This window comes from Copadichromis virginalis, linkage group LG16 (genome assembly GCF_057382275.1).
Source record: "Copadichromis virginalis isolate Kocher_CV1m ecotype Utaka linkage group LG16, C_Virginalis_male_GT1.1, whole genome shotgun sequence".
NCBI classification, from domain to species: domain Eukaryota; kingdom Metazoa; phylum Chordata; class Actinopteri; order Cichliformes; family Cichlidae; genus Copadichromis; species Copadichromis virginalis.
Genome location: NC_140633.1, coordinates 8,199,754 through 8,226,652, shown reverse-complemented (window position 1 = coordinate 8,226,652; position 26,899 = coordinate 8,199,754). Strand labels below are relative to the sequence as shown.

At 40.5% G+C, this 26,899-nt stretch overlaps 1 protein-coding gene across 1 annotated transcript; it reads right to left on the bottom strand.

Moving 5' to 3' along the window:
- Positions 1 to 529: 529 nt before the first annotated feature.
- Positions 530 to 25,090, bottom strand: ubxn4 (UBX domain protein 4). Its single transcript, XM_085435066.1, has 13 exons — positions 24,876 to 25,090; positions 23,798 to 23,900; positions 22,767 to 22,795; positions 20,264 to 20,382; positions 19,268 to 19,415; positions 18,852 to 18,930; positions 18,023 to 18,077; positions 13,951 to 14,115; positions 11,381 to 11,508; positions 5,442 to 5,544; positions 3,709 to 3,840; positions 2,055 to 2,272; positions 530 to 1,257 (listed from the first exon to the last, which is right to left on the bottom strand). Exons 1-13 carry the CDS (start codon positions 24,958 to 24,960, stop codon positions 1,119 to 1,121), a joined length of 1,503 nt encoding a protein of 500 aa, XP_085291192.1. The 5' UTR covers positions 24,961 to 25,090; the 3' UTR covers positions 530 to 1,118.
- Positions 25,091 to 26,899: the final 1,809 nt, after the last annotated feature.

The window sequence follows — 26,899 nt, the reverse complement described above, 5'->3', positions numbered from 1 at the left end:
GAACTTTATGTTTTTATCCACAGCGTTTATGTTTGCAGTGAAGGATACTTCTTGAGTTTTGATTTTGACCCAGGTGTCGTCCGCATATCTGTAGCAGTGGCTGGGCCAATTTGTTTCCCCTCTCTGATATGTTTTTATATACATATTAAGCTGACTTTTTAACTCTCTCATGCCCTTCTTCATATTTTAATGTGAATGGAAGAGTGAAACTTGAAAATGACTGAATTTTAAACAAAGAGGGGCACAAGAAGTCAGCTTCAAAGACTGCAGCTCCTGCAAAGTTAAGTTTGCAAGGGTCCCAAAATTTATCCACTTAAATTGGGTAAATTGCCGACAAATGCTAAACTACGTACAGGCAAATATTCATTCTGTGGTCTCTGGTCACCAGGTCGCTTCCAGTTTTAAAAGCAACCACAGTACAGTGAGTCTGTTGAACCAGTTTGTCTGAATTCAGATGACATCACTAAAGCAGTCAGACACAGTTTAAGTGATTTTATTAAAAAAAAAAAACCCCAAAACAAAACAAAAACAAGCTGCTTTGATTTTTAATGTTGAATTAGAAGAACTACAACAGTCACCCACTGCCAACTAATCCCAACAGTCCCGTGAAGGTGTGCTGCGTCTCACTTGGTAGAACTCTGACTGCAGCAGCAGACATACCAGTGCGCGCTTTTCAAAACGCAGTGACTCCAAAACATAAAGCTGGACTCAGATTACAAGACCTGTAGGTCAACTCTTTTCTGTCATTTTCTCCACAAAGTCAGTTTGGTTTAACAGTCTCATGTACTTAACAGTAATCACATAGGAGCTGTAAGTGAAAGAGGTGGTGCTGGTGTAGTCTTTTATGGTCGCAGGGGTTTCAACCTGCTAAAATCGGAGCCTAATTAAGTGTCAGAATCATGTCAAAATTAACACAAAGCACTGAGATTAAGCCCAAAGGAGGCTCTGTGGATTATTATAACCGAGCTACCCATGGTGCAGAGCATAGGGCTGGAACACAGTAAGAGAAAACGAAAAAGAGATCAGGTCTACGTGCAGCAGAAATCTGGAACTGGTCAGACTGAACTAATTCACAGCAACAGAGTGAGAGGAAGGAGAAGCTGCTGTTACTGAATGTACTACATCTGCTGGGTGGAGTTTCCATTCCAAGTGTTGTTGTCATCCTCACTGTCCTCCTGAGTCCTGAGCCTACAGACTTTACCATCTTTCTTGAATTCCTTGGGACGGTTCTCCAACGTGTGTTTGGAGAGATTTCCCCTGAAATGGAAAATAACAGGACAGTAAGCCAGTTACCACATTCAGAACATAAACTCTCCAAATCAAGAAAAAGAAACAATACATCTGATGTCTAAAAATGTCATTATATTAAGGCCATCACACGTTGTGAAAAAACAACAACATTTAGAATTTTCCCGATCCAAACTTGAAAATGAAGAAAGAAAAAGGAAGTCGACATCAAGCGATAATGAGTTGGTCTTGATGTTTTTAGACAAGAAAAGAAAAAACTGAGATTCTGGGTCATCCGATTCCCAACAGGAGGCTTCAGCAGGAACATCATGGAAGCTTTTGTATATATTTCAGTGCACATCTGAGGAGGCAGAGAAGTAATTTCACGAAGCTGAGTGACCCGGAGCAGCATGTAACTGTGTGTCTGACTTAAAACTATTTGTATATTCAGTAGCAGCGCGTGTTTTGTGCTACCTGCACACTTGTTGTCAAATGCAGTGGTCTGATTGGTCAGATCAGAAATACTGTGGAAAAAAGCTTGGGTCAAAAAAAGAAATGCTGCAAATATGTCTAATGACACTAAGCGCTGGATATGAAAGACTGCGTTAAGAACAATTAAGTACAAAAAATATTTTTAAAAATAGGAAATATCTGCACAAATGTTACACACAGGTGTAAAGGCCTTTAATGTGAATTTCTGCAAGAAAAAAAATACAGAAAATCAGGGATTCAATGTTAGCCCTAAGAAGAACCTCATTAAAGTCGCATTATATGCGCATTAATGATGTGTGCTTCTACATGTGTGGAGACTGCAAAATGGCCCTCACCTCTTTGCCTTGTTTGAGGCTGATGAGCTGTTGTAAGAGCTGGACTGTTGAGCGGGACCCCTGGGCTGGACAGATGCTGCAGAGGGGGGTGGTGTTGCAAACACAAAGGAACTGAGAAATCTCCATACAGCCAGCAGAGGGTAGAGGAGTGTACCCAGAACTGCCCAAATGCCACCACCAGAGGACTGGACCACTGTGTTTGCAGGCCTGCCTGATTGCTGAGAAGAAGAGTTCATACACTGTCACAGGAGGTGCATTTAAAAAGGATTCACCTTTTCAAACATGCACACGTGTGTGTGTGTGTGTGTGTGTGTGTGTGTGTGTCCACACTTTTCTATGTTAAACTGAGTTTGTGCATAAGTCAAAGAAAATTTCAGAGAATTTCATGGCTCCCTCTACATGTTAATCTGCGTTTCTCTTCACCAGCATGTCTTTATCCTGTCTTTCTTCTCTCATCCCAACCGTCACAGCAGATGGCCCCGCCCCTCCCTGAGCCTGGTTCTGCTGGAGGTTATTTTCTGTTAGAAGCGAGTTTTTCCTTCCCACTGATGCCAAAGTGCTTGCTCATAGGGGGTCATGATTGTTTGCTTTTTCTCTGTGCGTATTATTTAGGGTCTACCTTGCAACATAAAGTGCCTTGAGGCGAGAGTGGTTCAGGGTCAGCTTACCTGCCCAGATCCACTCACTGTACTGGAAAGCCCCCCGTATAATAGAATACTTAACATAAAAATACCACCACAGCAAACCCTGAAAAAACGGGACTTTGATATCTTTTTGATTCTGTCTATTTGGTCTCTTATCTTATTGGATGGTGTTGTATGTGTATATACGTTATGTTCACATATGTGTGCTTGTGTGTGAATGTGTACAGTTTTGTATATGTATGTGCATATATGCTATATACTCTTACATGTCTTACAATTATTTTTTTAAAATGTTTTCTTTCTATTTTAATTATTTTATTATATTATCCCTCTGTTCAGCACTTTGGCCGACACTTGATGTCTTTTAAATGTGCTATATAAATAAAGATGACTTGACTTGAAAGTAATTTCTTAAGCCTGGAGAACTACTGTTCAAGACCACTTTAAAAATACTGCCAATGGTCCCATTGTTCTCAAGTTATGACATTTACAAGACTTTCAGAAAATTTGAGCTCTAACCTTGGCCTGAGATTTAAACTTATCTGAGATTTTTCACCTATAGTATCAATTCGAAACTACTAAATCACTTTGTTCTTAGTTATCACATTCACAAACTTGGACGTCCAAGTTTGTGTCCGTCCAGGATGACAATACAAGCCTTTTATGGCTGAGGGGTAAAAAGTTACAAGGTAATACAGTACATTCCTTCAGAAAAGCAATGACAAGTGACTTAAGACATTTGAGTATTGTAAATGTTTGCCAACCATAAACCATAAACCTTCACAGACATATTGCCAACCATAAAAGAAATCTGCAGTTTTTAATTTAGTCAAGGTTTGTAGAAAGAAACTTTTTTTTTTTAGGTTTCGCAGGGATTTCCACGTTCTGCTAAACCCGCTGAGGTGAAACTTCAATTGTTGCCAAGGAAACCTGTTAAGGCCAAGGCCTGGGCTGAATATGAAACTCTCTGAGTAACTTAGTAACTAACTACTAAAAAGTAGACTACTCACTGGCAAAAGAACAACAGAAGCACTTGGAGCCAGGTCCAGTTCTAGCAGAGTCTTGTTTAGGTCTTCACTGGTGAACTCGCGCCGAGGGAACATGGTTGCGAGGGAAAAGTTTCCATAGCGGTTGCCAACTTCCTGAGGACACCAGGACAAACATTTTACAGTGACTTAGCATGAAGTGATACAGTGCTGGGTGACATGCTTTAACATACTCTGAATAATGAAGAGCTTTGTTTAACACACAGGCTACAAAAATCAGCAAGCAGAAAATCATCCTGATGCTTGAATTAGCAAAAATGCAGCGCACCCACACATACATTACACACTACAGCTGAAAGCGATACATTTAGTACCACAGTGTACATTCACCAGAAGGCCTGCCTCTGTCTCTAGTTGTTAACACTGTGCAAACACTATCCCTGGTGCCCCGAATTTTTATTTTGGATGATTATAATCATGTATGTCTTAAAAAACACCCAAAAACATTAACCTTTATCAGCATGTCTTTCTTAAATCCCTCAGATTCCCACCTCTGGGATCGACACATCATAACTGTGTACATCTGCCTAGCTATAAAACTGTTGTCAGGAGGGAAAAAGTCCAAATCATGTACATTAAGAACTGGAATGAGGAAGCAGTGCTCTGCCTGTGGGGCTGTTTCCAATGCACTGAATGGGATGTCTTCAAGCAATCTGGGCAGTTTTGTCCACAATTTAAAGAATGAGGCATCAGAGCTGCAGGCAGCTACCAAAGAGCTGAAAGGAGAAATCCTAAAGGCTAAACAAGCCGACAAGCCTTTCATCGATCCGCAGAAATTTGAGGAGGAGAAATCCAGCTGGCTGTGAACAAAGACTTTTTTTTTCCTCTTCAAAAATAAAATGTCTGCAATAACCTGGACTTGGCTTGGTATTGCAAAAGAAAAGAAAAAAAAAAAACACTGTAGGAATCCAGGATGCAAAGACCAGTGCTCAGGATATTTTAGAGGGTATTAATTCACACAGAATTTGTCAATGCTCTAAACTGCTTTTATAACAGTTGTGAGAAATTTATTCACATTCAGGTAAAAAGTGCCGTGGACCAGACAATATAAGTGGACAGCTCCTTAAACAGTGTGCGAAGGAGCCGAGTCCAGTGTTTCACAACATCTTTAATCAGTCCTTAAAATGACAACATCTCCTTAGTGTCTGGGAGGATGCTGTAATTGTCCCACAGTCATCCAGGCAAGAGACTTTATGTTGGATCCTCTACGGTTTGCTTACAAGCCCCACAGAGGAGTGGAAGATGCTACATATCTTAACTTCCTCCTTAAACACTTGGAAAGAGAGAGGTGTCCTGCCAGACCTATTGATTTGTCTTCTGCTTTTAGTAGTTCAACCGCATGTTTTAAGTCTCAGGAGCTGACCCAATTACAGATGCAGCACACCAGAGAAATCCAGTCATGGTGCATTATAAAGCCACTTTGACTGAACCTCTGTCTCTCCCCGTCTGTGGCTCATTATGCTCCCTTGGTTATGTTCTGTTATGGCCTTTGTAACATTTAAACTGTGTTTGAGTTTCTTTACTTTATTTCATTAATATATCTTACAGCCTTTAAAAGCCTGTGTGTGGTCTCCCAGTTGTCATATCCTTTGAGCCGATTGTGACAAAGATAACCTGATCCCAATATCTATATATTAGGATATCTGGACTGCTCAACAAGAGCAGAGAGGATGTGAAATTCAAGAATCAAGACAGACCTGAGCAGCGAAGTTTCGAGCCTCCTGCAGTCTACTCTGTGAGGGGAACTGGTTGGTGAAGGAGGAGCCGTCTGGGAGGCGGAACTGGATCCTTGCTATGGTACTGAAGAAGAGCGAGGAGAGGATAAAATTTGAGCAGCATATGCATATACACATGCACATCAGACTGTTCACAGAACTGCTGGAAGCTACAGTCAAGCAAAGGTTAGTCCTGCTGAAGGGGAAACCACTTTTTAGGGCCAGAGCCTGGGAACTTTGTATTGTACACGTATGAATTAGTCATGTTTTCGATATGCATTATATTGACTTTTAACAATTCAAGTTAGCAAATTGCTATAATAGTAGTTTATCTATTGAAATAATGCAAGCTGTGGAAACTCCACGTGGTTACCTAAAGTAAACTCAACTTGATACATTTTCATACTAATTTATAGTTGCACTAAAAACAAAAACACATAATTTCTCCACTTTCACATTAGTTTTTTGGATTCAGTCTTAACATTTTTTTTAAATCTTCTGTAATTGCCTCGTGTCTCATTCACTTTTGTTGTGTAATACGTGCAACATCCATCCATTGGTGACATCACTTATAGAAGGCTTTCAGCGGTGGCGGTGGTGTGACGAGGCGAGACCTTCACATTTACACAAACTGAAATGCGTGAGTTGTTATCTAACTACTCCTCACATTTTCAGACACATAAAGTACACTCTCCCTCCCTCACAGTGATTAAAAAGCAGCAATTATTCCTAACACAATCAGGTAATGTTTACAGTTTCAAATTCACATCATTTAGTCCCAACAGGATACAAATGTCATGAGCACCAAACTCTGTTTTACATGAAGAGGGTGATCATCCTCGCTTTCATTGTGGCCAAACTTAGCCAAGTCAAAGATTTCCAAACCAAGTCATCTAAAGAATCAGTGGATATTTTAGATTTTGTTTCACTGCACACTACTGCATGACATTTGTGCTGTTTCACGGTGCATTTTACAGGAGAAAGCGGCATCAACAGAAAAGAATTAGATAAAATATTAAAAGAATGACAACTCAAGTGGGAAACACCACTGGGTTTCAGCCATCACACTTATTAGTGGAAAATTTCCTTTTCAACTAATTTCCTACAGAAGGCTATAAGAAAAGAGCTTTCATCATTATTTTAACATTTATGTGTCAGCTATTCTGCAGCTTTAATTTTTCTCAAAACATACTTGTATCAGACACAAGCCCATTTAGATTAGCAACTTTTCGGCTTGTAACAGTGGATTTTTTTTTGTTAAACACCAAATCACAGTTTATACTCCTAAAATACAAAAGTAGGAGAAGCAGAGTACGTGTGGATATATAATGATGATATTAACATATTTAATCCCTATTGAATTTTTTCTCTTTTATTTTGTTGGTGAAACTACAGTTTCTACTGACAGCTCATAACGTGCTTTTGTCATGACTTATATTTAAGGTATCACTTAATTTTAATATATACATACATTACATACATTTGATGTATTTGGTAATTAGATTTATTTACAATATAAAAACAAGTGTGTTCAGTATAAGAACTAGACACGTAGAATGATTTGCCCATGTCGTCTCTGTGTGCTGCTGGGCTCTGAATCGGAGGGCAGCTCCTGAAATCACAAAGAGAAAACAATGATCACAAATAGTTAACTGTTCAGTTTGTCCCTCAAAGCTGAAATAAAGTCCATCCCTGTCCTGAAACAGGTCCTGATTTTCTCAGCTCTTAGATTTTTACTAATGCAGACTATTTTACCTATTTTGAGCAAAGATCAGGCCAGTCAAGCATTGTCAACATTAAAAAAAAAAAAAAAAACAGAGCAAAACATACAGAGGTATTAACACAATTATATTAATCTGCTGCCCTAGAAGTTGACAACATGCACTACCAGTCAGAAGTTTGGACATACTTTCTCATTTATCCATTTTTCTTTATTTTCGTGACTATTTACATTGTAGATTCTCACTGAAGACATTAAAACTATGAATGGACACAGTAGTAAACAAAAAAAGTAAGAAATACCTCAAAACGTTTTATATTTTAGACTCTTCAAACAGCCACCCTCTGCTTTGCACACTCTTGGCATTCTCTCAATGAGCTTTATAAAGTAGTTACCTGAAATGGTTTTCCAACAGTCTTGAAGGAGTTCCCAGAGATTTTTAATTTCAAACCCCTCCTCTACATTAACCCATTCACTCAGCAAAGCAGTGGGCAGCTACCAGTCCAGCGCCAGGGGGAGCAATGTGTAGAGACGAAACCTTGCACAAGGATGCCTCAGGGTAGCCTTGCATTCAGTGCATTAGAACCCACGACCTTCCAATCATGGGGCGACCACTCTACCTACTGAGCTATCCCTGCTCGATGCTAAGCACTTGTTGGCCTTCTTGCCTACACTGTGCAGTCCGCCTCATCAAAAAGCCATCTCGATTGGGTTTACGTCACTGTGGAGGCCAGGCTGTATGGCACAGCACTCCATCACTCTTCTTTTTTGTCAAATAGCCCTTACACAGCTTGGTCACAAAAGGTTGATTCTGTTCTTCGGGACGTAGTGTTTTCAGGGGGAGAAACGTTTGGTCACTCATCCAAGTCACTTCTTCAGTCTCAGCTCAGGCCAGTGGACACTCTTTCAACGATGAGGAAGTACACATCCTGGACAGGAGAGAATACTGGTTTGTGCGGGGAGTCAAGGAGCCATTTACGTGAAAAGGGAAATACCCTCTCTGAATCAATTAGGGGGCCTAAGGGTACATCTTTAACCATCTTACAATGCTGTGATTGCAGCCATTCCCCAACTCTCTGTGAATGGTACTCATGGCCATTGATCAGTGGTCTGTGATCAGTAGTTGTTAATCAATGGTCATGACAATTTGCATATTTATGATGAAGGAACTGACCTCACAGCCCGTTGTTCATTAAGTGGTGCTAGTTTCAGTCATTGTGGTAATGTTCTGTTTATAAAGTTGGAAACCTGCAGTCATCTGAGACTGAAGAAGTCACTTGGATGAGTGACGAAACGTTTCTCCCACTGAAAACGTCCAGATGAACAGAATCAACTTTTGGAAAGTAAAGGGTGGTTACTTTCAGGAATCTAAAATATCAGACTTTTTTTTTTTAAATCAATTTCTTCTTTAATACATAATTCCATATATCTTGCTTCATATATTTGATGTGTTCAGTATGTATCTACATTTTTGTAATAAAAATATTAAAATGTGGTGCTGAAAAATTTCTCAAAATTTTGTCCTTTTAAAAGACTGATTAAGCACTGTACCGATTAACTTTTTTTGAGCAGAGTAAAGACCCTTTCACACCGGATGTGTAAAATTCATGTGAATATTTCAAGGGTAAAAATATTTTGGGATCCGAATAAACGGATCCGACAATCAGATCACTGCATTTGGCAACAATTGCACTCATGGCTCAAATTGCGCAATTGTACTGAATATGCAATGATATAAAAATAATAAAATAAATACAGTTTTACCTCAGACACACAGCTGAACAATACTCCAGCTCACTTGGCTCTCTGAAATGATTTCTCTACCTCCTCATATGTGGTTCGAACTCTGCTAAGAAGAGTTCAAAGTGCCTCACTAACATCCTAAATCATGCAGCCTACACAATGGCACCCTGACTGCCATTAGGTACCAGAATGAAATTCTTAGACCCATCGTCAGACCCCTGCACTGCTACAGTGGGTCCTGGGTTCCTCCTGGTGCCTCGTGTGGTGAGAGTATACAGGCAGTTCCTGAAGAATTAAGGAATTGATGCCATTGAGTGGCCACCAAGCTCGCTTGATTTAAATCTAATTGAAGAGCTCTGGGAAATGATGCTTTGCTGACACTGCCAGGTTGCACCTGACTGTCCAGGAGCTCAGTGATGCCCTGGTCCAGAATTAGGAGGAGATCCCCAGGACACAATCTCTTATACTCTGATCTAATACAATGACAAATTACTGAACTTGGTTACACGGTAATGCTTGCTGTGCTTCCACAGAACACAGCTTTCCACAGAAATGATCTCAGACCAGCAAAAGTCTCTGATCAGTTTACTGTCAAAGGCCAAAAATGTATCCACAATGTGTAAACCATGAGAAAATAGCTGCTGGCTTCTCAGCTTGCCTATCTCAAGTTATTATAAATGGGAGACAGAAACACCTGTAAAACGGAGACAGCATCAATCTCCTATAAGTGCGAAACAAGCGCAGCTTGTGGTGAAAATAGCCTCACTGCGGTAAGTAATGTAAATGATCAATGCAAACGGATGAGGAGCTTTATGATAGTGCTCTATGAAATGAAAGGAGAGGTCAATTTGCTTTGTTAAAGTTTAATTTTGTATATAGTTTTAGATGTGATAAGGCCTTGATGTAACGCCAGTAGTCACAGATTGAGTTTACCAGGCTCTAACTAGTTTTAATGTGAATTACAAACTGAGCTGTAACAGCTCAGCCACACATAGACAGCTTTAGTTAAACCCTGTTTATTTTATGGTTATCAGCTGTGTTTTCAGTATTTAATCCATATTTCAATTAATATCACCAACAGTGTGTGAATTCAGCCCAAAATACTGTGGGAAAGTGTTCAGATTTCTCAGTAATTTATCTTTGGTTAATGCTGTGTTTTCCCTGTCATTAGTAGCAAATTCATAATTACATTTAATAGCAAGTTCCGCTTGCTATCACTTACAATAAACGCACAGTAATGGTTACTGACTGGGGCAAGCTTAATAACTTCTCAGTTTCTCATGTCAACAGTTTCAACACCTGCTGCAGATCTTCACATCCTTCAGTCGACTACAGTATGACCAGCAAAGCTAATAGCTAAACAACAGCACTGACATTTAATTAACATTTAAGCACAACAGAGTGATTTCCTTAGTTGGGGTAAGGAACTTCATTTTTGTGCATGCATTATCTACCCTGGCTTTCCTCTGATAGCTGACTGTGCGCTAGCTAGCTGAGACTCATTACTGAACAGATAACAAATTACACATTAAACTTACCAAAATCGATGATGATGCCTCGGGTCCCTTTTGTCATAAGTCCAGTTTGAAACAAACAGGAAATCAAATGTAAATGTGGGGTGGCTGTCGCTCAGGAAGATGAGCAGGTCATCCACCAATCAGAAGGCTGGTACTCCAGTCTGCATGCCTAATCCCAAGTTGCTCTCTGATGCATCCATTAGAGTATAAACCACTATGAATGTGTGTGACTGTTAGAGAACACTTACACAGAAAAGTATAGAAAAAAAGTGCTTATTTGAATGGGTGAACAAGGCGATTTGAGTGCTCAGGTAGAGCAGAAAAAGTGCTATATAAGAAGTCAATTTACCATATAATGCTGGATCTCCTCTCAGTGCCCTTACTTAACCTGCAATTCTCAAACTGGCAGTGGATCTTTTGGGTTCTGTGTGGGTTTTGTGGATGCTCATTCAGATTGTGATTAGAGCTCAAGGCCAATATTGGCTATTTGAAAATATATTGGTATGAGAAAATTAAAGTAAAAAAAAGGACTGGATAAACACCCTTCAACCATATTATACTGTATAGTTTGTCAACCAGAGGGCACTTTGCAACTTCCATGTTGGTTTTGAACGCCACAATCGCAAAAAGCAGCTGATCCAAGCACAGTCAGTCAAGTAACTTGTGACAATAAAAGAAACGTATTTTTAAATACCATTGTCATCTTATTAAGGACTCCTATGTAACTACACAACAAATGTTGAGGAGATATTTAGGTTTTATTAGTTTGAAAGGAAAAATATTGGCTCACATATCAAATTTTAACTGACCAAATATCTACATCAGTCTTAAAAATCAGTCGGACTCTAAATGTGAAGAGATTGTTCGCTTCACCTATCAGTTGACTCAATAATGCATGTGATTGCTGTACATTACTTCTTAAATTTAAATGGTCCACTCACCTCCTCTCCCTAACTAATGCCTCCTTCCTGGCCTCCTCTTCTGCCTGCCTGGCCTGCAGCAGCGCCAGCTTAGCAGCCTTTTCGTCCTCTCGTGTTTTGGTGTAGCGCGCTGCTCTGTCAGCTCGGTCCTGCAAAACACAAAGACAGGAAGCAGATACAGCCAGAGTTGGGCACAACACATTCCAAAGTAATGCAATACTGTAGTAACAATTACTTTTTGCAATAAATAAAAAACAGGATAAAATAAAAATGCTATTTTCTCTCCAAACTGGGAAATCACTCTGTTACAGCCACCAATTAAATAAAACCAATAGTACAAAAATACAGGCAGTCACCAGTCCTACCCCTCAGCCCCTAGTACACACACCTATGGTATTAATTTCAAAATCCTATGTAACCTTGTTCTCAAGTTATCAAATTCACAAGATCTTTGGAAAACTTACTCTGACGTTGAGGTCAAAATTCAAACTCGTCCAAGATTTTTAGTAGATGTACCTATTGTATTCATTTGAAGTTCCTAGATCGCATCATTCTCGACTTACTGCATCTAAAAACTTGGGTGTCTACATTGCTCACTCAGCAGGGTGACAACAACACCCCACCAGGTTTTTACAGCTGAGGGGTAGAAAGTGAAGAACGCAAAACAGAATGTCTGTGAATGTCCTCAGTGATCCAGGTCATCGTAGTCTAAGAAGCTTGGAAAGAAAAGCGTCTGGAATTTCTTTAAGTTTCCTTGAAGACGATTCACCTCACATCCGAGAAGCTTCTTTGGTTCTAAGAGCAACTGGTGGAGAGTCCCAGATTTTAAGCCCTATGGGAGCGTCCCAAGAGGGTCATGGACCTGGCGGTCCATCTGCATCTAAAGGACAAAGGTCACTCTTTCGAGGATGCCAGTGTTCACATTTTGGACAGAGAAGATGGAAAGAGGGGTGAAAGAAGCCATCTATGTCCACTGTGAACGACCATCTTTGAACGGAGGGCGGGGCTTACGACACCAACTGTCTGCCATCTATAATCCAGTTTTTAGATCCTTTCCCAGACGCCTTTACACCCAGGATGTGAGTGGGGCAAATTTCAAATATCAGATTATAAGATGTTTACAACTGAAATAAAATTTACTGTCAAAACCTTTGGTCTTTCACAGTAAACTCTACAACTGTCCTTAGCATGGGAATTCAAACAGACGTTAGAAAATCTGTTAAGATGTCTGTAATCCAGTAATCTAACACATGACTACACTTAATCACCTCTACCAGGTTATGTTTTTGGTTGCATCTACGCTTGTGTCATTCTGTCTGTAAACAAGACAGCTGAAAAAGTTTTGAATGAATTTGAAAAAAATTCTGTAGGGGTGAACAATGGGGTCATGTAAACGATCCATTAAAATGTGCCTTACATCCACCGAAGTCTTCACGCTCAACTTACTGATACATTTTTTTCAGCAGTGACACAAACTGTTATAACTGAAGAGACTAGGATTCCTACAAGTGTGCTTTGTGTGTAGTCAACATGTTGAAAATACTGTATAAAGACTTTAAATATGTCACATTTGAGCTCTGATGCCTTTCTTTCAAGTTTCACCCAAAACAAAATGAAAACACATCCATCCATTTTCTTTCCTGTCACAGAGCTGACACAGCAGGGGTGTTTCAGGACTTTCTGTGTTAGCCCTTCCACAGACTTCCAGCCTGTACAAGTGTGTACTGACCTCTCGCTCCATTACAGCTGGGACCACAATGGGATAAACAGATATATACTGCAAGTAGTGTAGAAATGTTTAGCTGATTTAGAGTTTAGAAATGTGTAAACATAGAATCTAGAATTATTGTAGAGACACTGACACTGCCCTCAATGTAATAAAGGCCTGACTGTGTCATGAACTTAGGAGTAGAGTATAGGAGACCCTCCCCAGTTGAACTGTGAAAGTAAAACAGAGAGGAGTTAATGCTGAGTGGAAATTCCCCAGAGAATGTTTGGGTGGGGGTCTCAACATTTGTAACTGGATAACTGTGGTCTGGAAGGGAGATGGGTTTTATGACCTCTAGGGAGTCACCTACACCCACAGTGTTTTAACTGTCACGCACACACATCCACACGCACACTCACTCACAAGCACTCACATAGACATGCGGGAACGCGCACATGTAGGCATTCATGTGCTCGTGCACATAGACACACAGACAGCCCACCGTGGGGGTTTTATGATAGGGTCGCCCCTACAAAACTGTGTTTCACAGACAAAGGGGGGAAGATTTTGCAGGGGGGCACCGGCCTGGCAAGGCTTCCCTTCTAGAAGATGCATGCTTAAATGAAGATGAATAAAGATGAATAAAGGTTTTGTGAAATAACTACTGAGTTCCGGTGCAGTCTCTGGATGCCTCGACGAATAAAAGAACCGGGGTAAAACTGATTTAGCAACAGTAGCTCAACACATGCTAAATAGAGCATAAGTTAATATATAACTTAACAACTATCTAAAGGTCTGATGATGTAAAACACAAAGGACAGATTTCTCTGAGGGGGACATGATTGTTTTTGGTATTCCTTCCAAACAGAGCAGATAAGGTTACCATAGCAATTTGCTGTTTGACCCGTTCCCTGGCAGCCTTCTCCTCTGCCTTCTCTCTATTCCTTTCCTCTAAGAGTCGCTTGGTTTTCTCCTCTTCTTGTTTCCTCTTGAAGTCCTGCATGTCTTTCCCCACTTTCCGTCTCTCCATTTCCTTTCTGATTTCATTCTGAATCAGAGACAAAACACAGGTAGGTTAAGCGTGGAGTGGCTCATATTCTAAAAAGACATCATCCAACACACTACTAACAGGTCAGAGCTGTAACAACATGTTTAAGAGGAACACTACAAAACAAATTAGTCACCAAATGAAAACAAAGCACTACTGACAATACCCATGATATGAAAAGTGCCGCTGTCTATAAAAACAAGGATTAAACACAGTTTAAAGCTGTTCTGCACCAATGGGGGTTGATCGAGCTTTGAAAGCTTGTGTTACTAATTCCTACAGGTGTTCAAACTTTTCCGGGTCACTTACAGCCCCCTCTGTCTGCAGTGTTTGAACACACTGTGGTACCAAACGCTCGTGAGCATCAGTTAGAACATGTAAAATGTCAGGTTTGAGTTTGATATTTTGGTCTCATCCGTCTCATAGGCACTTATTTACATTGGAAGACGAGTAAATTTCCTTTTTCAGGTTGCACAAAAAGTGTTCTACTGATGGACATTGCAGGGCTGTACTTTATTGTAATAGCACATATTGTTTGTCAGTATTTACTTGGTTAATTTTTCAGGCAGTTTCATTTTTGATTTATATTCGTGTATCTTAAAGTAACATAAAAGTGCTTTGTTTTGATGTTGCTGAGAGCATTTTTTGGGTTAGTATTTTAAAATCAAAGTACTTAATAAGAAAGACCTCAATGTTACCTTGTTCACATATTTTTTCATGTTATTCAAAAGAGTTGATATTTGATGAAAGTAGTTGTGTTTGTGTTGCTACTGTTACGGCCCTATCGGGGCCTCCTCCTGAAGTTGCCTGTGTGGTCCTACCAGCTCTCCTGCCTTAGGTGCCACCTTTTTCTTTTGTACAGCTGCCTTCCATCAGCAAGTAAAAGTATTTCAGCCAAGAGAAAGGTGAGCTCCGGTGCCAGAGTGCCATGTGAGTGGCTGCAGCTGGTTGTTTGGTCCTGCTTGGTGGCTTGGCTTAGTTACTAACCCTTTTCTGACTTACTTTTCAGTTTACTGACCAACGTTTCAGTTTTGTTTTGTTTCTTTAAATGGTGATAGCGGCTTGTCAGTCTCTGTTAGTTGAGTTATTAATAGAACCTTTAATAAAACTCTTTAATTTAACCATTTTGCTTCTCTGTCTCCTTTTTTTGTTACTTTCTCTCATCGCCTGGACCCTTTTAGGGGAACGTAACACTACAGTGACTGCCTTTTTTTATTTATTTGAAATGACTTTGATAAAGATGTTAATTTCTCCATTTCTTTTGAACTTAAAGAGCAAGTGTTTTTGTTTCCTCTAGTGAAATTTATTTTGGTTGAGATGTTAAGCATTTAACAGTTTGGACTGTTTACTGTTAGTTCCTACAATTAAATTCAGTCTTAAAATATCACAAATATAGTCTGGTTTTTAGTATCACAATATATCGTATCGTCTCCCCTGTACTGTGATATATATCACATCGCCAGATTCTTGCCCCTAGTAATAAGTAATCCATTTCCTGTATTGGAGTCGGGGGGTGGGCAGGTCACTCTTTCACTGTTTGTCAGTGACAGAAAAAGCTGTTCAGGTTGTTGGTGATCTGTTGGTGGACTGGGTGGCATTAGGCTTGTAATTGGTTAACTTCTCGAGCCCTTTCCAGACAGAAGGAGAGTCATAAGCTGACGGCCACTGTATTTTCTTCTGTCTGTTTAGCCTCTCATACTGCCTTGCTAAACCTTTACTTTGATGACTTGAAACAGTCGCTGTCTCAACTCTGAAACACTTCCTCTTTTCTTGCTTTGGCCTCCTTAGCTGGGAACCAGGACTTATCATTATAACTCACCCTGGTGCATGATGGTATACAGCTGTAGGCATTGTTTACTATGACGTAACAAAATGTTGTCTTCTCTGGTCAGACATTTAATAACTTGTCTGTATTTGGGGAGTTCCTGTCTGAGGTTTGCTTTGTTAAAATCACCAAGAACAATACCTGAGGATTCTGGGTTTGTTCACTCCACACACTGGGCCTCCTGTACGCTGGCCTTTGGAAGAATAATCACGCTGAGCAAAATAATTGAAGTATACTCAAAACGGGGAAAAAGGTTTGCAGTGGATGAAACAAGTTTCTAGGTAAGGATAGCGATGTTATTAAATAACAGTCACATGGTTAAACCAACCACTGCCTATATAAACACAGATTCCTCCAGCTTTTGTCTTGCTGCAGATCTCCGTGTGCCAATCTGCTCTGAAGAAGTGGAATCCTGCCAGCTGCATCGCAGAGCCCAATATTGATCCGCACAGCTACATTTCCACAAAACAGCCGATGAAGAGGGGTCTCTGTTTTTCCCTCTCAATCACTGGAGTTCATCTGTTTTATTGTGAGGACCAGAGATGGGCAGTAACGCGTTACTGTAATCCGATTACTTTTTTCAAGTAACGAGTAAAGTAAGGGATTACTATTGCAAAAACGGTAATAAGATTACCGTTACTTTCCCGTAGGAACGCTGCGTTACTGCGTTACTAAAACCGTGATTTTTTGGCGAGACTGTCTCATGACAGTGACGTAAGTGAGTGCGACGTTCGTGACAACAGCTGTGTGCAGATCAACAATGGATCATATATCGAGTGCGGGAGAGAGTATGAGCGTGCAGCGTTTAAAGTGTGGAAGTACTGACCTTACTTTGAGTTTGATTACATAAAACGTGGCAAAAACATTAGCGTCCATTGCGCGTGGGAAGAAAACTTCTTTTTACAGCGAAAAAAACCCTAAACTTCCAAGCAAGCACCGAGTGCGCTACGACGTAATGCGAAATTCACAGAGAAACTCGCGGATTCTTCCACTGCCCGCTGCGGCACACCTGCACCAGGGTAAACCTCCGCCTTCCCTACTCCTGCTTTACAGGTGAAAATAGAGCAAAAGGACCGCTAGTCTTTGATTTTATTTATTTTCTGCTGTGTTTTACTTGCATCTAGTGAGTGTAAACACACAAAAAAAATATTTTATTTTATGTGCTGGAATGTGCAGAAAATAGGTTTAAATATTAAACAAATTTCTTCCAGTCAGAGAATGTTGCATGTAATTAAATTTTTGCTTGATGCATAAAGTTAAAAGATTAAAACTAATAAAACAAGTTTTAAAAAGGGACTTTTCCATTTGATTACATTTTGTATGATGGATTATGTAGAAAAAGTAGAATTGGGCTGAAAGATCTATCACTTTATCACCTATTCAGGTTGTAAATCGTGTTTTAAAAAAGTAACTAAGTAATTAATTACTTTTGAAAATAAGTAATCAGTAAAGTAATGGGATTACTTTTTGGGGGAAGTAATCAGTAATTAGTTACTGATTACTTTTTTCAAGTAACTTGACCAACACTGGTGAGGACACACTGGAGAGGAAAGAGACACACGAGCACACTGTCTGGCTTTCCTCTCCTACGGTGTCTCACGTTGTGAATAAGAACGGTCCAAATGTTGGCAGTTGAGGTGATGAATGATAGAAATAAGTCTTAATGGGTTGCAGCCCTTATGTTCATCAGCTTATCTCTGGTGTAAGAAGTTCTGGTTGAATGCAAAGCAGAGTTTACGAATAAACAGAGCGCATCAAAACACCACGCCACCTTCACAGAAGAGCCCACTTTGCCCTCGTGTGACCTCAGCTCAAAGGTAATTAACTCATATCTGTTGAAACAACACATTGCTGTTGTAGATGCCCCAGTGGATCACATGGTGAAAATCCTTCAAGTGTGGTCTGACTGTTCCCTTAGCGTAAACAAAGATAAATGGGCTATGCTATGGCCAGGCATCGGATTTGTTATGTTTCTCTGATATTACACTTTTCACTTTATGTAAGCATCATTGCAAAAAACCAGGGCCTACAAACACTGTGCTCTTTCTGGTTAAACAGTTTTCAGTGTTCAAAATGTCTTACCTCTTCTTCTCCTTTCTTTCTTTGCTCTCGTCTCTCCTCCAGCTTCTTGGTCAATCTGACAAAGTAAGAAAATGATCCAATCACACATCGAGCTGGTATTTTATCTTTCCAGTCTCATGTCAATCGTAACCCAGTCCCGAAATGCCAAAATTAATTATGATTAAACTTGGCAGTCTGAGTCTTGGTTGTTCTTTGCTGGTTACGTGTAATGTTTTAATCGAGCTATGGCACAGAAGGTTTGGTTGACATCCATCACGCCACACCTTAATACGCTGCCAATATTTCTCCAGGGTTCTAAGCTTGTGTCTTAGAACCCTGGAGAATACTGGCAGCCACCAGTGCTACCCCTGGGCCTCCCAATAGACCCATCTATGATGAAAATGTGAACATTTACAGAAAAGTCGACCTGACTTTGAGGTTAAGGTCACTGGAAGGCAAACTCATCAGAGATTTTTAGTAGCTCCACCTTTGCTATCAATTTAATAAAAAAAATAAATAAATAAATAAAAAAAAAAAATCACATGTTGCCTTGTTCTCGAGTTATCGTATTTTCAAACTGTCCACGTTGCCCACCCGCCCAGTAGGGTTTTGGCAATATCAGCCTTCTATAGCTGAGGGGTCAAAAAAGCAGCGTCTCAGACGTTAAGCTTACAAACACAAAGATCAAAGCACAGCTTCACAAAGCTACTCTCACATTTTTATTAATACTGCAGTGAAACATTAGACTTGATTGTTATTCTGCTGTAAAAGTTGCCATTTTTTGCAATTTAACACAAAGAACATCCTCTGTTTAGATCACACTCAGCCTGACATGCATTTGTGTACCCACCGTTCCACCTTAGCATCCAAGTTTTCTTCACCCTGAGTCGGATGATCTAAAGATGCATTCTCTGGACTTGAGGGAGACACTATGTAGAACAGGGACGCAGAAGAAAAGCACAGAGTTAAGACCTTGTCAGCATGAACACAGTCTGAGCATAATCTTTTCCCTACATCCACACAACCTCGTTAAATTCCTGATCCATCAAAAAATGGAAATGGATCAAAATCTCCACAGCTAGTGGTCTGAACAAGTGACCGTTTCAGATCTTCAGTTAACAACGATTGTTTGCTGTATAGCTTCATTAACAGCAGGTATTGCTATCTGAACAGCGATCACACATGATCCCCAAATCTAGGGTGGACTTTTTTTTCTGACATGTTTTTTTTTTTTTTTTTTTAAGTATGTGGCGCAGGCTCAATCACCTCCTGCTGCTTCTGCTACAGGCTCTGTGGTTTCTGTAGATGATAGAGGCACTGCTGAAGCTGAGGCAGGTTCTGTGGCTGAGCTGGTCGCTACAGGATCATCTGCCTCTGATGACACTGTCCCACTTCCACTCTCCTGAGTGTGCATCTACCAGAAAGCAGGGAGAAAAATCATAACACAAAAAAATAATTTGAATTAAATATCTCGTGTTAACCAAGAAACATTACATGTATTTGGTTATTACCAATACTGATAATTTAGAGCAGCTGTGGCATTCTTCAGGAAATTCATGTCCCAGCTTACATAGTAACTGGTATCCTTACAGCACAACCTTCCAAGTCGTTGTGCTATCTGTCAACGCTACGTGTAGTTACATTTCTCAGGAGGTACACACCAGGTTATGTACAAGGCTGCTGCGTTTGGTGGGGCTCTCCTTGTGGTGTAAATTACGACGTAGATCTGACACAGAAGTATAATTCATGTGTAACATTGGGTGGTGGTCTAATACATTTGATGAGCACTATATATTATGAAACTCACTACTGGAAGGGCTATAAAATCATACGTGCTCAACCTCACAACATATGGAACTTTAACGTCATGAGCAGATAAAAGAACCTCAATTCCACTGCAAAAGCAGCAAGTTTTAACTAACATCAATATAATGTTGCACTGATACAGTGTGCAGCATGACTGTGCAAACAAAAATGACCTGTCACCTCATTACAAAGGCCAGAGTGTGAGTCTTTAAAGGGTCTCTGGCACAATCTCTCTACCAACGGGATACCAAGTACTGACAAAGTATGGTTGATTTCTGCTGCCATCTTCATTTAAAAGAATTTGTCATGTGCACACAGACACACACAAACATCACATTGCTGAGCTGCAAAATAGAATCACGACTCCAGGAACAGTTATTTCAAAAAAATAATTAACAGTAGGGTTGCCCGTAGCTGTAAAAGTAACTGTACATAATTCACACATTGCATCAGTACCTGATCAACTCTGTTGATTCTCTTTATCAGTTCTTCAGCAGACACACTTCCAGCGATGACCTCCAAAGGAATCCCGTTCTCTCCAATGAAGAAGCTCGATGGTACGCACACCACTGGATCTTAAGGGTGGTTTTGTTAAGGCCCAAGTTTCAAGCAACTCACATGAGTGATGTGAACTGACTGAGTCTTTAAATAGCACACATCATTTACATTAAAAGGGTTTCTAGTGGATTCTAGTCCACAGGCATACAGAGCAGAAAGGGTTGCCAATAAACACAATACACCAAAACAACACCAAACATTTGAGTACGCCTGCTGACCTACGAGACTTTGTGAGGGTAGCATGAATGTGCACAATCTTTACTGCATTTCCTTCTAAAAATGACAATACGATAACTGACATTAAGAACTGCAAAAAAAATGTGCTCATTCATTCAAGCCCGACGTTACTTATTCCTGTCATTAGTTACAAGCAGATGGATCTTGGTAGCAGGTTCTCATCATTACTCTCATTATTTTCTTTGAAGGCTTTAAACCTTACCATCTCAGTTCATATCACACACGTCATTAACACTTCAATTGTCTGACTGATTCTTGAGTGTATCTGAGGAGGAGTTATAATCACGGCTTCAGTCTTGTTGGAGTTTAAAATGAGGGAATTATCGGTGAGCCGGTCACTAATGCGGGATTAACAGTCAACTAGGGTGGACAGCCAATCCAGCTGGTGAGGCTTAAAAGACACTTACAATTAGAGCTGGGCCATATCATACCGTTCACGGTAATACCGGTGTAATTTTGGGCAACGATAGGAAAATGAAATATCGCGATAAAATATGGGTAAAACGCGCATGCGCAGTGCCTATATTTACATACGCACATGGCGGCGACGCAGAATGAGAAGAGCGAAAGCAGATCGTTAAATGAAACGGATGAACCAGAACTGGTTTGTAAAAATGCTGCAGCTTCAGTGGTGTGGAACTGGTTTAGCTTTCGTCCCTCAGATACACAACAAAGCACTATTTTTGGTAGCGCATGCTAGCGGGCCGTCGTTATTACCGTGTTGCTTGGAAAATACGGCACACTTAAAATCAATCCTTTGATTTTTCTGAAAGTCGACAGTGCCTCTTATAATCCCGTGTGCCTTATGTATGAACTCTGGTTGTGTTTACTGACCTCGAAACGAGTTTATGTACACGGCGCTCGAAAATCTCTCAAATGTTTCAGTACGACTTTGCTAAGCTACGAACCCGCAACGCTTGATGGATTGTCGGAGCATTAAGGCTATCGTAGGCAGGAGCCTCGCGGAGTGATACGTAATGTGCTTCAACATCTTGTGTGTGTATAAGCTCTTTTTAAGTTTTGTGGATATTATACATGGTTATGCTGAGGATATGTCGGCCAATTTCCACTGGAAATGCCTTTTGGTTAAACTGTCAGCAAGTAATTTGCATTTGCACTGTTAAATTTTTATATAACTTTAATGCACTTAAAAAACAGCTGCTTGTTTAAGTGAAAATACATTAATGGGGTTTTTTGCACTAATAAAGTTGTGGAGTTGTAAAGTATTTTGTCTCGTGTCAATTATATCGTCAGTTATATCGTTATCGCAAATTTTCAAATGTATATCGTGATAAATATTTTTGATCATATCGCCCTGCTCTACTTACAATCGAATGTCATTGGCTTAAAAATGGTAAAAAACAAAACACCAGAGAAAGATTGAATGATACCGGCTAAAGCAAGCATGTAAAAGGAGAATAACAACAGACCCAGGATGGAACCCTGAGAGACACCGCAGGTCAAACAAGCAGTGTAGGAGGAGAAGCTGCCCTAAAGGAGAACGTCCTTCCAGATAAACAGGGGGGAAATCAGTCAAGTGCTGAGACAGAAACACCAGCCAAAGCCTTCAGCCTATTAGGTAAAATTAAAGCAATTACTTTATATATTTGTAAGGAGCAACCTGATCATAATGGCAAGGCAATGTTCATTAAAAGAGTTTACTAGGTGCCCAACATTATCATCAGCAGAGGCTGAGAAATTAAAAAGAGACGAGAACTTAGAAATAATAGTATAAATATAACAATGCTAAGAGTTAAAAGTTAAGAAAAATATCTAAACAGAGGCAACATGTACTGTGACCTCAGTTTCAAGCTAAGAAATATGGGCTAACATCAGCATCTGTTGTCTCAATTTACAGTACTTTGCAAGCATCTCAAGCCTGCCTTCATTTCCTTGGATTTTGCTTCTATGAAGGCAGACTTCTGTGTAAAGTTTTTAAGTTGTCTTGAGCAACAATTCTAAAAACTCCTTTGTTGAACTGTGAGGATAAGCCACAGCAGCCTGGAGAAAAGCCACACAAGCAAAACGTGCTCACAGAAAGCTCTAAAATCAGATCAAGTCAGAACTTTCTTACTGTGAGGCTCCGGCAAGACACCCAGTTCCCAAAGACAAGTCAGTAATAAGTTTAGTTAATAAGTTCAAACCTCGCACAACAGAAGGATACAAATCTGGGAGAACTGTGCACACGTGTCACTGTGGGGAAAGAAGAAAAAATTGAAACATTTCATGGTTTAACTCCATGTACATTAACATCTGTTTAGAGGTATTACATCAAATGCTTGTTAGACTGACAGAGTGATCGAGATCTACATCAAAAGGCAAAAACCCACAATGATCAATACTTTTCTAAATTCTTCATTCGACATTTAGTGGTGACTCACACAAAATTCCACAGCACATACAATTTTTGGTGACTGTTAAGCTACGAACAGGTAACAGAAGACTTTATAACACATCTTTTTAAAAACAATAAGTTTATGCATAAGTTTAATAAGGTCTGGTTTTCTGTTCTTCTACTTTCTCACACTGTCAAGCTCAATACTTGCATCATTACTCTAGTCCAATCATCTTCCTGTCCACCTTCTTTGAGCCAATTAGCCTCTGGTTTAAAAAGACTCTCGTCCATGCAACCAACCTCCTCCCCATCTCCACCTCAGACACCTCAGTCATAGCTCCATCCAAGCCTCAGTCTTCATCTTCATCGCCACCAGAGTCTAGACTCCAGGGCGTGCTGTCTCAAATCCCATCACTGCTGTGATTCATCCTGCTATGATGGATCATCGGGGTCTAATCGCCAAATACAATAACTTTTTTATGTCAATAAATCATGCTGTGACATGCGATGTCAATCAATATTCATAATCGCCGTACCTATGACAATGTTTATGCAGAGTTTCATTCAGATTGGCCGACACGGTGAGTAGGAGACAGGGTACACACAGACTTAGATCATGTTCAACTGATTCAATATTGAGAAGCTGAAACAAAATGATGTGTAACAGATCATATCTACAAACATCCATGAAGCACCCTGTCATATGATTTTAAAGTCGCCACAGCAAGTTTTGCTAGTACACCTCAATCTATTGTTGATTTTATGTACAGTTAATTCCACGCACCAGGATTTGAAGTTACCTAACTTTAAATCCTGGTTCATCATTTAGCAGTTTACTTTCAACTAAAATGACTCTTTACCTCTTGGCCTCCACTTTGATGGCCACGCAACATTTCTGGGCTGCCTCTGAGACCCTGTCATCCTCCCAGCTGGACATCAGCTGTGCTGACTGTTCATCTTCTCCTAAGGACAGAGTGACAGAAAACTGATGAGACATGTGGTCAAAACTATGGGTCCAGCTTCACAGATGGAACTGCAGAAGAGTGCAAGTCTCATCTTTTCCAACTCTTACAGTAACGTCCCTCTGCGTAATCTGGGATCCACTTTTCTCTCTTCTGTTCTCAGTGTTTCTGTGATGCACTGATGTATTACAGAAACACAACTGTGCCAGGACGGAGACACAAAACCTTTTTTTACCCCACAGAAAACAGAAGCTGCTTTTCACTTTGTGTCAGCTTTGTGCTTGACAACATCTGTTCAGATCAAAAGTCACATTAAAATCAATAAACTGTTGTATACTACTAACACAGGCTGTTTATACCTGGTCCAGTGTGATGCTGAGACTTATTGTAGAGAGCTGTTTAAAGGAGACCATGCCATGGGTCTAGTTCTTTATAATTCGTTATTTATTATACATATGATCGTAGGCCTTTCCATAAATGTGTTTCTTTTTACATTTCGCTTTCTGATTAATTACAAAACACAGAGATATATGCGGCATATCGTGAACCATGCTGACTATGTGGAGCTCCTTTTGCTCCAGAGTGCCCTGTCATACTGTGATGTAACGACGAAGGCGCCGCGGCTGGCCACACGAGTGTACTCGGCTACTGTTCTGGAAGTGGACGGACGGTCCGTCATTTATGAAATCCTCGGACTGGCCTGCGGAATGCAAACAACTAACGCTAGCGTTACGTCAGCCCGGTTCAGCTGTGAGGACAGCAGGTGCTGTTGCACAGGACGTTACACCGACACACCGTGTACACCATAGATACGTTACTAGACTTCTGTATTCTTGCTGTCGATGGGTATTCATCAAATACATATGACGACTTCTTTCATACCACACTGACTATGCTAATTAGCTAATGGCTACAATGGCTTCCAACGCTAACTGGCTAGCACCATGTAGAGTTTTCGCATGTTTTCCACTGTTACCTGTGATGACAACGACAAAGACCAAACTCCGTTGTTTAGCCGATTTAATGGCATCGGGAATTGAACCCTGAAACCAAAGCATCATTGCAAGCTGAGTTCTGTGTTTCTGCTTTGGAGACACGGATGAGCAGCTAGGCTTACCAAACCTAAAGCCCAGTCAGCCTGTCACTTTCTACTTCCGCTCACAGCGCACATCAGCTGGCTGCAGCGTCAGCTTCTCTTCTTCTCTCCAGTTTAACGACAATCAGCATCCTAAGTGTTGCATTACTGCCTCCTTCAGGTTCACTAGTTAATTACAATCGGTTCAACTCTATGCTAATTAATTATTCTCGAAAAGAGTCTCCTTCTGTTCTTCCCTGGCCCTAAACTTTACAGATCTCTAATCACCTCTCCTCTTGTTCATTGCATCCATGTGTCAAATCAACACAGTTACATTCTAAAGAATTATGGGGAGTAATGAAGCGCCCATGACTGTAGAAAAGAGTGTTTATTTAATAAGAAATGGGCTAATGGGCAGATCCACTGCGGAGTCCAGGCCCACCCACTGCCATAGTGACGGGCAAACTTAGCACGGCTTCGTGAGTAACATGATTAAAAGAGACATAAATACTAACAGCATTTTATGTAGGGATCATCCATAAACTATGACACATCATTTTTGGTACTGTTCTTCTCAGTGGCGGTCCTAGCCTGTTTGGCGCCCTGGGCGAACACTCCCTCCCTGTATCTTTTGCTCGTTTCTCTTCCTCTTCTTTTCTCTTTTTTCTAAACTGAGGACCTGATGGCTTTGAACTTTTCTTGTCCATCTTCCATTGGTTTTAATTTTGCACTCCAGTATGAACACCCATCCCTCAACCCAACATGATCTAACACACCTACATCTTAGTTCACAGATTCACTTTGTCTAGGGTGCATTTCTGAGATTTGAGATTTTCTCCCTGTGAGGCTTGGATTTACAACATTATAAATGAAATGCGCTCTATTTGGAAGCCCCCCTCCCCTTTCGACGGCTTGTGTGTGAGACTTTAAATCATCAAACTGTAAATTTTAAATTGTTATTGATCCCTTTATCCCTAGTCCTAAAGTGTATTTTTATTTTCTTACTCTTCTTATATATATTGTTTGTTTACTTGCACTGCTGTAACTGGAGCCTCGTCGTCTCGTCTCTCTATATACTGGACTGTAGCGGAGATGACAATAAAGTTTACTTTGACTTCAGCAGCAAGCAGGTGCACCGAGGGCTCTCGCGCTCACTTTTCATGTATAGAATTTCGAAAAAACACCGGTGCAAATTATAAGTCTGTATTATAATGTCTGGTGTTTTCGTGTTTGTTGTTTTGTTTTTATTTTGTTTTATTTTGCGAGTTGGTTATTAGATGCTGCTCCAGCCGGTCAGAGAATCCCCCGCCGCCCCGCCCTCTCCTCCCTGTGCCGCAAGCAGCAGGCGCACCTCGCAAACGAAGGGCGCCCTATACTCCCAGGAAATGGGCGATAGAAAACCGATCGGTGCCTATGCCATTCCCAATATGCGCTGGCTGACGTCAGGGCAGCACGAGTACGAGCATTTTTTTAAAAATTTTTTTTGCCGATGCCCGTGATGCCGCCCCCCACCACGATGCCGCCCCGGGCAACCGCCAGTGTCGCCCGTATCTATAACCGCTACTGTGTATTGTAATTGGTCCAGCCCAGAGTTGATCATGACAAATTGGCTAATCCACCTCCTTTCATTGTTTATACCATTACAAAAACAAACAAACATAAAAATGCGGTAAGCTGGTGGGTAACAGGCAACGACAGTGCGTTTCTCACTGTAACATGCATTTGAATGGACTTCTCGCCAGACACAAAGTGTAGGTTTTCATCTTGTGAATAACTTGAAAATCTTAGCTCAAACAGCTGCAAAACCTGTTTGCCCAACACCATGATGCTGAATTCTATAAGATAAAGCCATAAATATGTGTCTTCTATCAAAAGTTACAGCTATCTCTATGAAATTGATGAAAAACGCTTTATTTCGCCAAGAT

What these genes read in the sequence shown, in the direction of transcription:
- ubxn4 (XM_085435066.1), bottom strand. Translation starts at nt 24,960, where the DNA reads ATGATGCTTTGGTTTCAGGGTTCAATTCCCGATGCCATTAAATCGGCT. An exon ending in CTTCTGTTGTTCTTTTGCCA is followed by an intron (nt 2,273 to 3,708) that starts GTGAGTAGTCTA and finishes TCTTCTTCTCAG; the next exon opens with CAATCAGGCAGGCCTGCAAA. An exon ending in GCCTCAAACAAGGCAAAGAG is followed by an intron (nt 1,258 to 2,054) that starts GTGAGGGCCATT and finishes TTTCCATTTCAG; the next exon opens with GGGAAATCTCTCCAAACACA.